Source organism: Nuphar pumila, chromosome 9, assembly GCF_984573655.1.
Source record: "Nuphar pumila chromosome 9, dmNupPumi1.hap1.1, whole genome shotgun sequence".
Lineage (NCBI taxonomy): Eukaryota > Viridiplantae > Streptophyta > Magnoliopsida > Nymphaeales > Nymphaeaceae > Nuphar > Nuphar pumila.
In genome coordinates, this window is record NC_143257.1 from 122959545 (window position 1) to 122975865 (window position 16321).

At 35.6% G+C, this 16321-nt stretch overlaps 1 protein-coding gene across 3 annotated transcripts in view; it reads right to left on the bottom strand.

The window, feature by feature from the left end:
- Nucleotides 1-16321, bottom strand: part of LOC149829217 (uncharacterized) — a 126567-nt gene that overhangs the window by 27900 nt on the left and 82346 nt on the right. For all 3 annotated transcript variants that reach the window (XM_090017976.1, XM_090017975.1, XM_090017977.1), the window contains exons 11-17: nucleotides 13363-13462; nucleotides 12710-12784; nucleotides 12427-12561; nucleotides 10331-10423; nucleotides 8450-8632; nucleotides 8239-8343; nucleotides 4713-4871 (exon numbers count right to left, since the gene is read on the bottom strand). In XM_090017976.1, the coding sequence (XP_089874102.1) occupies nucleotides 4713-4871; nucleotides 8239-8343; nucleotides 8450-8632; nucleotides 10331-10423; nucleotides 12427-12561; nucleotides 12710-12784; nucleotides 13363-13462 (850 nt within the window). The remainder of the gene's footprint in view (nucleotides 1-4712; nucleotides 4872-8238; nucleotides 8344-8449; nucleotides 8633-10330; nucleotides 10424-12426; nucleotides 12562-12709; nucleotides 12785-13362; nucleotides 13463-16321) is intronic.

Consider the following 16321-nt stretch of genomic DNA (forward strand, 5'->3'; position numbering starts at 1 on the left):
AAAGAGATATCTACATTGACAACAACAATACTTTTCACGAAAGGACGAAGCGCATCAAGATGAACTGTCATTATGTTCGAGAAGAATATCTTCAAAAAATGATTGATCTGCCTTCTGTCGCATCAGAGTACCAGTTGGCGGACTTTTTTACCAAACCTCTCTTTGTTCCTAGGTTTCACTTCCTTTTAGGCAAACTTTCGGTTATACTACTCTAAGTTTTAAAGGGAACGTTAAATTGTACATATATATTCGTATATATGGTATTATAAATACATATACATACATGTATACTTGTATATATAATATATATTACATATATATTTATAATATAAATATAAACATATATATATATGGGGACAGTCAAACCAGTTTGACTGCTCACTTGCAATGTTGTCTCTCTCTCTCTCCCTTTTCAACCCTCACTCCTCTATTTTTGTGTATAAATAGGGATGTTCTCCCCTTTGTTATGTATGCCTTTTGGCACATTTTATTCATTGAATAAAACATATTTTTTATGGTGTGCCTTGTGAGTGTCCCTTTTTGTGGTATTTGTGAGTGTGTTCTTTAGAACACTTGTGTGATTTCCTTTGTGGGATTTGAGTGTGTTCCTTGGAGAACACTTTAGTTATTCACTCAAGTTGAATATTGGTGGACTCTTGGTTCCTAATTGAAGACTTCTTGTATCTCTACACATTACAGCATGCCAAACTCACGTGTAGAGGTTGCAGCAAAGAGGGGAAATGTTAATCAGATAGATCATATACATCCTTGACCCCCACTCTCGGGGATAATCCTAATCTTCATCTGAATGGAGCTAACAAACAGAAGGCTGGTAAAACTGATGTCCAAGTCTCTTTGCTGTGTGTAGTTAGTCAGAACACACATACAAGAGTTACTGTATGATGGATCATATTCTAATCTAGATTTTAGATCCTACACTTGGATCTCTAACTTTGCAGTTTTATAGGTACCAAAGAGACCTATTTAGATAGGCAGACACATCACAAAACAAGTTTCATCTCAAAGTGTTGTTGGGAAACCATCAAAATGCAGATTCTTTCCAATGCCCAAAAAATAAGGGACAAAAATAGATATCTTTTTGTCAAAACACATTTTGGTGGTCTCTAGTGCCAGTTGAACTGAAACTACTATAGGTTGCAAGTGCGGATCATACTTAATGGATGTTGGCATTTTTGGGCATTGGAAACTTGTGGGAAGATGAATCCTTTGGCCAGGGTCAAAAATCTAAATTCTAAACTAAGGCCTAGTCTAGAGTGTTAGAATACAGCATTGCATATGCGTATGGATCTGGATCCAGATCCATACACATATTATATGTACACATGTTAAATAGGATTTCATTAATGGCATTATTGTAATATGTATATGTTTTTAATTTATAATGCTTAGGGTTTTGGAGGTTGAGCATTGGAGTGCCGACCCAGCCTTTTGTGAATTGCTCTCTCTCTCTCTCTCTCTCTCTCTCTCTCTCTCTCTCTCCTGTGAACAAATCTGATATGTACATATGGTGGAGGAGAGTATTCATCGAACGAGTTTATTGCCTTTCTTCGGGATAAAGGAATAAGTCGACAGGTTTCTTGCCCTCATACTCCTCAACAAAATGGGGTTGCGGAGAGGAAACACAGGCATATTGTCGAGAGCGCGATGAGCATGTTACATGATAGCAATGTGTCCGTTAGTCTCTGGACAGAAGTTTTTCACACATCTGTTCATATCATAAATCGTCTTCCTATGGCACTTTTGGATCAGAAATCTCCCTATTATACTTTATTTGGGCAACATCCCTCTTACGATGAGCTGCGTGTTTTTTGTTGTGTATGTTATGTACATATTGATTCATCTCTGCGAAATAAGTTTCAGGATAAGGCTGTCAAGTGCAGATTTGTTGGGTATGCAGATGAATACAAAGGTTATCGATGCTATGACCCTACTACAAAACGCATTAAGACCTCCAGAAATGTTGTTTTTGACGAACAAAATTTTCAGGTCAATGACCCTGCAGTGTTGCCACCTCGAGAATTAGAAGTATATGATCCATGGATGAGCGCATACCTCTTTGCTAATACAGGAGAAACATGTCAAACAAATTGCTCTTCCTTTGGCTTGAGTAGGGAATTGAATGACTCACAAATGCATGTTGAATTATCTCCAGTTGAGCCACCCCCAGTAGAACATTTCTCTGGACAGATATACACTAGACGGAGCAAAAATACAGAGCCGAGGAATGTGGAGGAAAGCATCACCAATGATTCGGCTCAAAGGCCGTCACGCATTAAGTATCCTATTCAACGATGGGTGAGTATGAGACCTTCTCCCTTGATTTTCAGTTGTTTATGTCTCAGCTCACAAAACAGAATGAACCCACTTGTTTTAATCAAGCTCTTCAATCTCGTCATTAGACTGAAGCTATGAATGAAGAAATGGAAGCGCTTCATGAATGCCAGACTTGGGAAATAGTCCCTCGGCCAGAAGAAAAGAATGTAGTTGGCTCAAAATGGGTTTATAAAATAAAATATAAGCCTGAAGGAAGTATTGACAGATATAAGGCACGACTTGTTGCTCGAGGATTCACACAACAATATGGTGAAGACTACGACGAAACTTTTAGTCCCGTAGTCAAAATGGGTACTATTCGTATTATCATATCCCTAACAGTCGATCAAGGTTGGAGCCTTAGCCAGATGGATGTTAAAAATGCATTTTTGCATGGAACTTTAAAGGAAGATGTATATATGGAGCAACCACCTGGTTATGCCGAGAAGGATCCTATTGCCTGGGTGTGCAAACTAAGGAAATCTCTGTATGGGTTGAAACAGGCGTCCCGTTCCTGGTTTGAAAGTTTCTCTATGCAGATTCAGAGTTATGGTTTTAGAAGATGCTCTCTGGATCACTCTCTCTTTATTTACCAAAAGGCGAACATTGTTATACTTCTTCTTATATATGTTGATGACATTGTGATCACTGGGAGCTCAGATAGTCATGTGCAAGACGTGAAACAGTTTTTAATGAAAAATTTCAAGATGAAAGATTTAGGGGAGTTGCGGTACTTTCTTGGTGTGGAAGTTGACAGACAACAAGATACATCGACACTCATGCAACAAAAATACACTCTTGATCTTCTGGAAAGAGCCGGGATGACGAATTGCAAACCAGTCAGCACTCCTAGTGTATTACATCAAAGGCTGAGCTCTGAAGATGGTCATCTTTGTGTCAACCCTACAACGTATAGAAGTCTCGTGGGGATGTTACAATACTTGACCTTTACCAGACCTGATATAGTTTATGCTGTCAATCGGGTATCCCAGTTTATGCATGCTCCAACGGAGGGTCATATGGAAGCTATGAAGCGCATTCTACGCTATTTAAAAGGAACTATAGGAGACAGACTTGTTTATCGCAAGAACGATAATTTGCATAGAGGACATACACTCATCACTTATACAGACGCAGATTGGGAAGGGGATCCAGATGAGAGACGATATGTCTCTGGATACTGCGTTTATATTGGGCACAATTTAGTGTCCTAGAGCAGCATAAAACAAAAGGCAGTGGCACGATCGAGTACAGAGGCTGAATACAGATCGATGGCTGCAGGCACGGCAGAGGTCACATGGATTAGACACTTATTGAGTGATCTTGGGGAGACAATTATTCGATCATTTCTTTTATGTGACAATCAAAGCGCAATAAACATTGCATGTAATCCTATCCAGCATAGCAGAACGAAGCACATTGAAATTGATCAACATTTCATACGGCAGAAAGTCGAGATGAAGGAGATAGAACTACGTCATGTTCGAACAGAAGATCAAGTGGCAGACCTATTTACCAAGGGATTAACAGGACGTCAATTTTGGCTATTGAAGAGCAAGTTGTACATGCTCCAAAATCACGTACAACTTGAGGGAGGGTGTTAGAATACAACATTGCATATGCGTATGGATCTGGATCCAGATCCATACACATATTATATGTACACATGTTAAATAGGATTTCATTAATGGCATTATTGTAATATGTATATGTTTTTAATTTATAATGCTTAGGGTTTTGGAGGTCGAGCATTGCAGTGCCACCCCAGCCTTTTGTGAATTGCTCTCTCTCTCTCTCTCTCTCTCTCTCTCTCTCTCTCATCTCCCTCTTATCTCCCTCTTATCTCCTGTGAACAAATCTGATATAGAGTTATATCATTGAAAATATCATGATTTTTCTCAGTAGTTTTAAAAGCCAATGAAATAGAGAAAACACAATATTTCCAAATATCACCCATATCTACAACATCACAATTTTTCATGATATTAACATGATCACAACACTTTTTCAAATTGATACATTCTCTTAAATTTACCAAAATTTTGCATGTATTTCTTGCAGCTACTTCATTACAAGTACAGAAGAATAAGTCATTCAAAATGATGTCTCGCATACAAGACTAGTTTGAATCACCACAAACCCAATTGATTTTTGCAGTTACTAACGCAACATTTCTACCACCATCAAAGTCTTGAGTGTTGACAATTGAGAAAGTAGCATGCTTAAGAGAGAATCCAGCAGTTGAATCACTTGCAATAGTATATGCACATTTTCATGACAAAACAGAGTAAATACAACTGTCGCATTTAAAAGAATAAGCCATATATGCATCACTAAAACAATGACAAGTGAAAACTAAGTGAATATTGAAAACAAACCTTGACAAGGGTTTCAACGACTTGAAGTACTGGAGGCATTCCTTTGTCACCAACACTGTTAACAATTCCATCTAAAAGTTTGACCAAGTTTTGAGCATGAACATTTAAAAAGTCCATTCCACCTAAGATAATGTAGCACTCAATTATATTCATTGCAACCTGAAATTGAAATTTCTGAAATCAGAATGTGGAATATAAAATTGTTAAGTTATGAATAAAAAAGATAATCTTTGCCAAAGACAAATTCTATAAGTATATGTGAGATCATAAAAGAAAATTAGATACCAAAAATAAATTTGATGGCTTTCAACAAGAACCAGGAACCAAGAAGTGGTTCAGAAATTGTCTTCCCAACTAAAAGTAGTATTGGGACATCAAAAAGATTTAATACCATCGACAAAGAAAATCCAGATTTTAACATGAACAAATAATTTTGAAATCCATAAAAAAGTATAATGCAATAGCTTTCATTCACCATGTGAGTTGAGACATAGAGTTATCAAAGTCCAAGTCCTCCAAAGATTTGGTAATTCAACCGAAAATCAAGATGCAGCACAGGCAACCAGGTCAATTTTGTCATAACTACACCTTGCATATTCAGATCCAAGTCATTTTGGAGGTTCTGACAATCAAATAACATATCCTAACTCAACTATGTTACAAGACCCAAAGCAATACTCACTTGAGTCAATTGGTCTAACCAAGACAGATTCATCTTAAAAGCAAACTCAAGGTCAACTGTATGTGTCTAACCCTACGAGATTAATCTGAGTGCAGAGATGCCCTTCATTTATGGCTTTATACACTGAGGGTGTAGACTTCAGTTATTAAACCCAATTATGGAAATAAACTACTTTGACATACTAATCAAATAGATAGAAGCCATGGCATTAATCGAACCACAAAGTTCAACTTAGTAATTACATTATGTTTTTCAAAATAGCCGCTTTCAAGTGGATAACATAGACCAGCGGGACCAGGTCTCTGATTCTGGATGTGGTTTCTCCGTGTAAAAACAAAGGGGGGGGGGGGGGGGGGGGTTGGATAACACTCCAATCACTTAGCTCTTGACTAGTTTTCAGTAACATAAAAGCAACAGTCAACCTTAAACAAGTTTGCATTAGATAAATTTAGCTTCAGAAAGAAACATAAAAGTGCATATAAATAGGTCGCAAAAACACATCTTGCCATTCTTCATAGGAGAAAATCCATCAACGTTCGTTTATCGAAAATAATTAAGGAATTAACAGCTTGCACATATTGTTTCATTCTAGGATCTAGACTTATTTTTGTTTTTCTTTTTTGGAAATATCCAAATTAAGAGCTAGCCAACAAGTAATTCATAGACAATAATAATATACTTATAGAATATCATTAGAATGAAGTTGGTTGGCCCCTGACTAAATATCAAAAACATAGTCACCTGTATCATTAAAGGTAATTTCTTTGAGAGATTTTCAAAAGTTGATCAATCTTGGATTCTTGGGAGTTTAAAAAATTGAAAAAAAAATATAAATAAAAAAAAACTAAGAAAACAATAATTTTTGCATTATTTTTCTTTCAAAAATATAAAGAAACATGTTTTAAAGGTTTTAATGTAAACTTAAAATAAATAAATAAAAGAAATTTTCTCAAAAAATATCGTGATATTTTGTTTCTGTTGATATTTTGCAGATATCATGATATATTCCTGATATTATCAGCTACCTTGAAATAGCCGATAATATCGCAATATTTTCAAAATATCGGCGATACCGGTGACAGTGATAAAAAACTATGTTGTAAGTTTATGATAAGCACAAAGTGAATTAATTAGTATGAAGTGAAATAGAAGGGTTTTGCATTAGGTTTCATATTCTTTGACCTTTTTAAGATGACTAATGCTCCTATAGCTGCTAATGTGGATCTTTTGAACAAAGACATAGAATTGTGACAATTCCGTTTCAGATACTTCTCAAACATATCTCAGTGAACAACTATCAGCACTAGTGATCATGATAATCAGTAACTGGAACCCTTTCCTACTATAATGAGCTACTATACCATTGAGTAGGTTGTGAATGCCATGTTTGGAAGTAGTGAAAGAAACAACATACAAAATTGAACTGCACATTCCATAAAGATATCATATCTCTTCATAGTTTAGTTTAACAAAGAGAATAAATTTTGTCCCATATTGTTGAAAACTGAAACTTTGAGGAGGCATCAATAACTTTCAAGGTCAACAGATCTGAATTCAAGATTTTAAGTGGTCTCACTGTAGAGGAAGCCTAAGGAACTTCAGCATATCCTTTTCTTTCTAGAAAGGAGAAAAAGGAGAGAAGGTCAGTGTTGGCCATTAGCTGTAGCTTAGTCAATGTGTCAAAAGATTCACTCGGGGCTAGTAAAGAATCTTTGCCTCCCAAGATGTTTTCTGCATTATCATATGAATTTTTTGTACCTCAAAACTTCAACAAGTGTCCTTCTATGGCTATCTAGTTCTACACTCTTGAACAAGTTTCAGTCTCAACCTACTTATATTGTTCATGCTTCTTATCCTATTGTTAGTCTAGTTCAGTTCCTATATCGCATGGATGTGGGTATGATTATGTGGTATGGCTATGGCTGGTAAATGCATGTTTGAGTGTACTCAATGGTCCCTTCTGGCTGCAACATGATACATAGAGGATGCTACACATATAAAGGATTTTCAGGTTAGATACGATTTTTTATATTGGTCCGATTTCAAATGCTTAGTCATATGTTCAATTTTCAACAGTCATGGAACATCACACAGAAATCACACAATGGGGGTTAAAACCCGATTTAACATGTTCAGATAATGGTATCATGACAGGTTTGTCGATGACATCAAATCCAGTGCCTTAGCATTGCTCCCCAGACTTTTCTAAGCATGACAAATCATTCATTTGCATGTGTCAGCATTATTTATCACAAGACACATTAACATTTCCTATTAGTGATTACATGTGGCCCTAGTCATTTTGGCAGGATTATTTACAGTTGTACTTTATACCAAGGTTCAGTTGTTCGGATTAAGAGTGTGCAAACTAAATGATTTATACCAACCTGGCAAGTCATCTGCAGAATCCATATAACAGCAATAACAACATGCAGGCCAAACCAGAGTTACCAGAAGCGCCATAGGGAGTAGGGAAGCGTGCTTCCCCAAAGTGCATTTCGGAACAGTGAAACGCCGCACTTCCGAAACGTGCTGAGAAGCGCAAAAAAAATTTGGGAAGCATGCTTCTCCATTTTTTTCTCCTTTTTTGTATTTTTATTTTTATTTTTATTTTCTCTTCCCCCTCGCTTCCTAGGTCACTTCCGAGATAATTTCTGGTTCACTTCTAAGTCGTCCCACGTTTCCCGCTTCCTAAAATTTTGAAAGTGCCTCGCTTCTCGCTTCCTCGACTGGCAACTCTAAGCCAAACACACTGGTGGCATAAATGATGTTCATCTACAAAGAGCTAAACTCACGAAGGCTCAAGTATCAGGCAGGAACAGAGGAAAATCAAGGAAAACTAACTTGTAAGTGATCGAAACTCCTTTCCATAATCGCCACAAGGTATGTAAAGAGATCTAGTAGCTGCGGTGCCATCGAAGGAGATTGAATCACTGTGGCTTCCCATAGCTGCAAAATGTTATAGAAATGCATGTGACATTCTTGAAACAAAAACAAAGAAAAGAACTCCTGTAGAGGGCAAGATAGCTAGGCAAATAACTAGTAAGATTTCTACCTGCATACTGTCCTCCAGAAAAGAGAGTTCATCCGGATTTGTTATATCAATACCAAATCTTAAAATTGGAAGTACAACCCTGTAACACATAGGTGATTGGGAGCCAAGTGCAACAACAAGATTCTTCAGAGCAAGCAGTAATTGAACTTGTAGTAGACTCTCACCAGCTGATTCATCCCATAACTGGCCAACAAAAAGACGTATTTCACCTGGTCAGACAAATGGATCTTGTTGGTTGCATAAGATAACCATAAAGAACTGCAGAATCAACTTTTATATCAGATAAAAACATATCCAAATATGTGCATACTGATAAAAATATCAACTAGCAACCCAGATTTCATGGCCTATGATGAGGTGCATGGCCCACTAAAGACGAACACAAGGGGATAAAATATGTATGTAATAAAATACAAATAAAACATATAAATGCATGACATACACTCAACTCCATCCTCAAATTCATGACATCTTAAAGGCAAAAGAATCAATAGAAGACTTTATAAATACATACGTATGCTTGTAATTTCTAACCTAAGAATAATATAGTAACTATTTCTTAATAGATAATCTTATAGTAAAAACCTTTAGTTCCAATGAATGTGCTTGAGTTGACAAACCAGTTAGAAGTTACTGTCAGAGCAACGAGACAACCAAGTTTACTTTTTCCAGCAAACATGAGGAATAAGAGACAATGTTGCTTTCTCAGACAGATAAATTTCATGTTATCATTCAGAAATGTGATAAAGCAGAGACATTGTACACAATAATCACTAGTTCAAGTTGATGGCAAATGAGCGTATGGCTCAAAAAGAACATCTTATTAACCATTGAAAAAAACAAAAAGAAAAGACTTGACAAATGAGCTTTCTACAGCTCCACTTGATGTGGCAGATGGATTACGTGCAACCCAAATCAACATTTTGAAACTCCAGTCACTCCATAGATAAGATAAAGCCATTTCCAGATTACAGATTTACTGCTTCTCCGATCCCATTTCTGCCCCCCCCCCCCGCCATAAAAAAAAAAAGAGGAGAGAGAGATTTCAAAGAGCTAGAAAACTCATGCTTCAGATTCATGTCAGCAAAAAGGCAAAATTATTGCTATTTACCACCGAAACACAAACAGCATAAACATTTAATTGGTACAACAGTTAATAATGGAAACTCTTCCTCAAAATATTTTATTGGATACAACTCAGGTACAATGAAAAGGAGAGCCCCATGAAGTATTCTTTAATAGAAATTGAAGTCAGTAACACAAACAAGAGAATAACTTTTAAGGACACAAACATGCACGCACACATACACACACCCACACCTATGTAGTCAAAAGCGCTACGCAGTGCAATAGACCCCAAAAAGACTAGTCAAGGATTAGGTGGGACTAGTCGGTATCCCAATTAAAAAATAAAAAAATATGCATAAATTATGTTTAATTCTTTTGATAATAAGATGTTTTCATCAGACAAATACACAATTACACATGCTTTCACAAAATATATATAACCAGAATATATATTCAATTATTCATAACATGTTTAGTATAATCAACAAAATATGCTTTCAGCCTTTCACAGAAGAATTGTTTTGCAATTACATTATATATATATATATATATATATACTTACAAGGCTGTTTTGCAATTACATTTTAACAGATAGAACTGAATTATCAGTCAGAAAGAGCCCACTGGTTATAACATAAGTTCACTGACATTTTTCCTGAGCATCAAGAACTGGAATAGCCAAAGAAACCCATTTGTTACATATTCTTAATCAAGAAAATGTAACAGTGATGCATATTTCCCATGTCTATGGTGGAATACAATTAAGTGAATAGGCAAATGTAATAACCTTTCCAATAACATTCAGGAAATTACCTTCTGAAAAAACTCAGCCAGCTCATTTGCAAATGGAATGATTCTATCACCAAGACGTTCAATGATCAAAGATATCAAGTTTAAAACTACCACCTGCAAAATTAATATTGACATTTCAATACCTTGTTTAGATTTTCTCCCAATGACACAATGACTTTACATATGAAACATGGCAAAAACAAGCATTCAACACAAAAATCCCACGAAGATTCAGCTTAACCAAGTCCTTGCAACAATGATCTGATGAGAACAAGAAAAGTTGAATGAATGTTACAAACAAGAAAGCCCTTATCCTTGTGCACTGGATTCAGTACTACTCTAACATAACTGTCATTCCTCCAATCAGGTAGATTCCATGTAGCAGAACTTTTCTTCATATGAGAAGACAAGACAAGGTTGTACGAGTGAATATACTAATAAATCTTTGGAAAATATTTCAAAAGAAAGAAGGAGAATCTCAACAAAATTTAGAAGAAATGAATAAAAGGTAAACAAGAGATTCAATTTTTTTCAGAAAATCTCAGGATATTATCATTTTAAAACACTTGATGAAGATAGACCATAAAAAAATTGATAGATCTTATACAGTATAAACACATCTCTAGGCATACGATTATTGGCACCAATATACTATAAGCAAGCAGAAATATTACCTGAAGTTAAGGTTAGGATCCAAAATATCATGAGAAGATAAATTAATTCTTGGGTGTTGGTCATAAGTCAATCAGTGCAAGGGAAAACAGGTTAGGGTGAACTATCAAGAAAATCCAGTTCAAAAAATATATAGTAGCAGCAGCAGGAAATGAGGTATAAACTGCATCATACACAAGTTCTTTACAACACTTTAGGAAAGGTTATTTCATTGAACCAATATCTTTGAAGTAGCAAGACTAATGTTCACATAAGAGCACAATCAAAATATCATAAAGGTGAAAAGTAGAAATTACTCATAGTCTCTTGATAAACTTGCTTTGCAAAAATGACAAAGAGCAATTGATTGTAGACTCTTCAACAAAATTTGAGCATAACATTCACTTCAAACAGTACTGAGAAAATGTAAGAATAGACTTTGAAACCCCAAATCCAGGATCAAACATGAGAAATAGATTGCTTTATTTTGTTATTAGTCTTTCCTTTTTCTTGAACAGCTATCTCGCTTGAAGGCATTTGACGATATGTTCCACTACAGTCAATCAATCCAAAGTTTCTTTCATTTGTAAATAAAAAAACCCGGAGTGGAATATAAACCTATTGCATGAAATGGAGATTAATGCACAGCAACTGGCCTTACAGAAAACCTCCCTCAGGCAAGCCCACAAATCAAAAGCAGATGATGTAATCCTCAACAGAAGCTGGAGATTTTGGCCACTTGTTGTAGGGTAATTTTAGCCAATTTTGGCATTGAATTCACCAATTAGCGAAGTCTTCGTGACAAACATATATAAGATATAAACATACAAGATTTTGTCCACTTAAGCTGAAATTCAAGGATATTTTTTGGTGGATGGCATGTTTCTTGTGCTTTTGCATCTACCAGAGCATTGTGATCATAAACAATCATAAATGTACATAAACAAGCAATTTATGCAACCAACAAATAAAAGGATAGTCCATACCATGAAACTCTTTAAATTAATTCTAGGCCTTCTATGAACGAGAAAACTAATGCTCAACTTACACATTTGGCTCAATAGTAAAAGGATAACAGCTCGTAACCTAAATGTTTTAGATTATTTATATGCCTTACAGGAAGGAGAAATCATGATAAAAGAAGAAAACTCGCATTCTAATTAAAATAAAATGCTAAATATGTAAAAGTGGAACATCCTAACAAGATAACATATGAACCCATAAAAATATCATAAATTGTAAAACAAATCGGCTGCATTTCAAACAATATTATTACAGTGTACAATATGCATTGTAACTCACTTAAAATTACATATACTTGCAAGCATCCACCAATAGAGAAATTTTAATCTGAAAATAACTATGAAGAATTCAACAGACCATATCTTCAAAGCACATAAAAAATGTGAACATTAAAATAAGAAAGATTTAGTAATGACAATGCAGAGTTCATTAGAAACACTAACCTTCGATTCAAACATGTGCACCTCTTCAAACAACTTGAAGCACAAACTCCAACACATTGGGAAACAATCAGAAGGATCTAGTTCATAAAAGTTATCATCATCAATAAGAGAATACAGCGACCAAACTGCTGCAAGCTAGAACAAACAAAAAATTAATTGTCAACAATAATGGTGATGCACTAACTAAAAGTTTATGCTATTTCTCAAACAAAAAATAACAAAGGCCAAATTACAAGGTGACAACCAGAATATTACATATTTAGAGGGAACAAGGGAAGCATACTTTAACTGCTAGATCGCTCCCCTGAAGCAAGTTAATCAAAGCATACCACACTGGTTTCCTTAAGCCGCCTTTGATCTGACAATAGTTATTCCATAAGAAACAGAGAGAATAATGAATATTAAAAAAACAAGTAAACATGGTTAACCAACATGTGACCCCAAAGGATGAAGAGGCAAAAAGAAAAAGAAAAAAAAGTCATGAAAAATTATAGGTGAAAATAAATCAAATTTTGATATCAACAATTACATCATGCATGTGTGACATAATTACCACAAAGAATCAAAGAGAATCTCATGCAGGCAAGCCATGGTCTACAAGGATAAATATCTACAAAATGCTTTATTCCCTTTGAATGTGCATGAAATTGAATAGATGGCATGAATTGCATGACATAAAGAGAGCAAGTTTCAAATGAAGCCAATACTTTTACTTGAAATAAAAGACTTCAACTTGAGACATGGTTCAAAAACCCACTGATGAGAGAATCAACTCACTTGGGCTTTGACACAACTTAGGTGAGTTAGCATGGTGTGGGTGTGGGTGTGTTGAGAACAGATTGACATGCTTAATAGATACTATTCTAGTCATGCAGTTAGATAAACTCCAAAATAAATCCTCAAAAAAAGAACATGCAATGGGATAAATAGGTAAACCTCTGAAACCCATTTCCCCAAAATCCATGCAACTTTCCGATGTATAATTCGCTGATTAGGATGGTTATTTGAAAGTTCAAGAGACAAAGCCCCTTCATACCTGCAAACACAATCAATAGAGAGCACCAATAAGGTATGATTGGAAAAGTTTCAAACTGCAACCACAAATTTCCAAATAAAGTGCTAAAAGACACTACAGTTTTTTCAGAAAATGCTTTTTAAACAAATTAATTCTCTTAATCTAAGCCATCCTATGTGTAATGGGAGTTCGCCTTGCTTCACTCTTTAGATAGGATAATAAACACCAAAGCAAGAATTAATGAGCACAACTTGCACCATAGAAGAGCAACACCAGCCAATCAATTCTCCAATTTTCTTTTTGGTTCTTCAGCTAAATCCAATATGCCTTTTTAGAACAGCCTCTATGTGAAGGCACCCCCGACTATTTTAACAGGAAGGGATACATATCACATACATAGAAATATCTGTTAATTCAAGCCTCTTTGCAATTCTAACTTGATTACTTTCAGTCCTTGGAAAGTTCTTATAGTTTCATAGTCTAAGATACCTTTTCTTTTAGGCAAATCTCAGGTGCTTTTACTGAAAACCATGTAGACTTCTTGAAGAGAAAGCTCATTGCACCACCTCCAAATGCAAATAACATAGGAATCAGATTATCATTGTCACAACTCAATGTGTGGCTTAAATACCCTAACTAAATCCCCGATTGTGTTAACCATTATTGAGGATGCCCAAATGCATGCCTATATCAAAGATCTCCAAGCCTCCCCATTAATGAAGGTTTCCTGTCGCATGCATGCATTTATTTTGTGTTCCTTTTTGGCCTCTTTGAGCTGAACTTAAGTTTTCTTACATGTTTTTGAACTTAGGTTTTTCCTATATGCTCTTGAGCCACAAAGTTACTGGCAAATCGGTCAACCTTGCAATGAGAACAAGGCCTAGTACAGGCCTTCGGTTGATTCTAGTGAGGTTTTAGGCTAATTGTAAGCCTTAGGACAGGCCATGAATGGATCTGCATTGAGTCATAAGACACTTGGCGGGATGCTATAGGGTATTTCTTGAGTCAAAGGTTCATGGCAGACCACACTATAAACCACAAGGTTCACAATCGACCATGGTTGGCTCCACCCTAAGTCAAGCAGCTGACCAGCAAATGATTTTGGCTTCATTGTTAGCCTTTGGGACATGAAAAATTACAATTTTGAAGGTCTATTTGCCCTATTTTTAAGCCCCTAGGCTTATGAATTAGGGACTAGCACCTTACCATTCACTTGTGCTCATGGAATAGGTGTTTTTGTCACTTGCAGTCCCTGTGGGCCACAACAAATTCTAAGAGGATCTCATGGGTCCCTAATTTCATGGAGAAAGGCCAGTAATTTTTGTTTTTTCTTGGATGGCCTCACTGTGTTAACTAGGGCCTTTTGAGATGCACACTTATTTGGGTTCACCAATTTGACCTTATATTATTTTGCATTTGTGATGAGACTAAATATGTCCATTGAGCCTAATTCCAGCCCAATTTTTATTTGTTTTCTTGTTCAATATTTTGAATCTTTGATTAACATTATAACTAATCTACATCAGTAATTTTACAATCAAATTAACATGCTGCAGTTTGTTTCTACATTCAAAAACTTGTGAAATCTCAATGCATCAAGAAAATTTTAGTCAATCACAAGACTATATACAATATATCAAAACTATATACAATATATCATTATATGCACCCAAGATTTCAACGATCCTTTGATACTTGCAAGCTTCAGTGTTTGCCATGTCTGTATATATAAAGGCAAAAAATAAGAAATTACCAAAAGAGGATAAGTTCAATTTTTGGTTGCATAAAATACTGATTAATCCAATAGCAAGTGACAACAGATCTAAGATATTAGACAAGACCAGGGAAAGACCTTATCCCCTCACAACAAACCATTCATGACCGAAGTCTAAGTAAACATCGGACATCTTGATGTTTTATTCCGGTTGCGTAAATAATCAACAGTCGTCTTCTCCCTCTAATTCAAACATTTGCTTGATAGAATGTCTTAGTCCCTACAACCAATGGTACAATAAAGATTGGGTCCTAGATGTATAAATATAAGGCATAATGCTACTTTACAGATTAAAAAAAGACTTTTTTCAGACACAGAACATTCACTTTGAAAGAAAATAATAAGCAAATTTTCCCAGTGTAGAAGAAATCAGGAAAGATATCTAGGTTGTATGGTGGAAAGAACTACCAGTTTATCTCTTTAGTGAATCAAATTAATGGTCTCTCTCTCTCTCTCTCTCTCTCTCTCTCTCTCTCTCTCTCTCTCTCTCTCTCTCTCTCTCTCTCTCTCTCTCTCTCTCTGTGTATATATATACATATATATATATATATATATACATATATATATATATAAACTAATGGTCCAAATCCAATGCTGACAGCCACCATAATGCTAGTAAAGACAATGAAGAAGCCCACCAGTCCTTGGGAGAACAAGTCATAAACAGTTGACCTCTCAGTTGACTTCACGCACAGTAAAGTTCATCTGCATACTATTTATACCTGTAAATCTAACAGTTAGTTTGTTGAAAGCTAGATATGAAAGATTATTTTTTATAGTTTATTTATCAGGTTCTCTAGTTCTGGCACCTAAAGTTACACCAAGTTTTTTAAGATGACAACCAACTTACCAGCTACGAAATGAAAATGTCGACAATTAGCTGCTTTTATGAATTAATCCATTATTATTCTCATTATCAACAACTTGTATTACACATTATGTCATACGGATGTGGTTTTGACTCACACGTCCAATGATGCCCAACACAAGACCTACCATGACACTACATGATACTGGTTGACATGCTCAAAGCCTCGTCCAGAATCATCAATGTCAGTCAAAGCATGATACACACAGCCAATGCCATAATTGATTCAATTGACCAA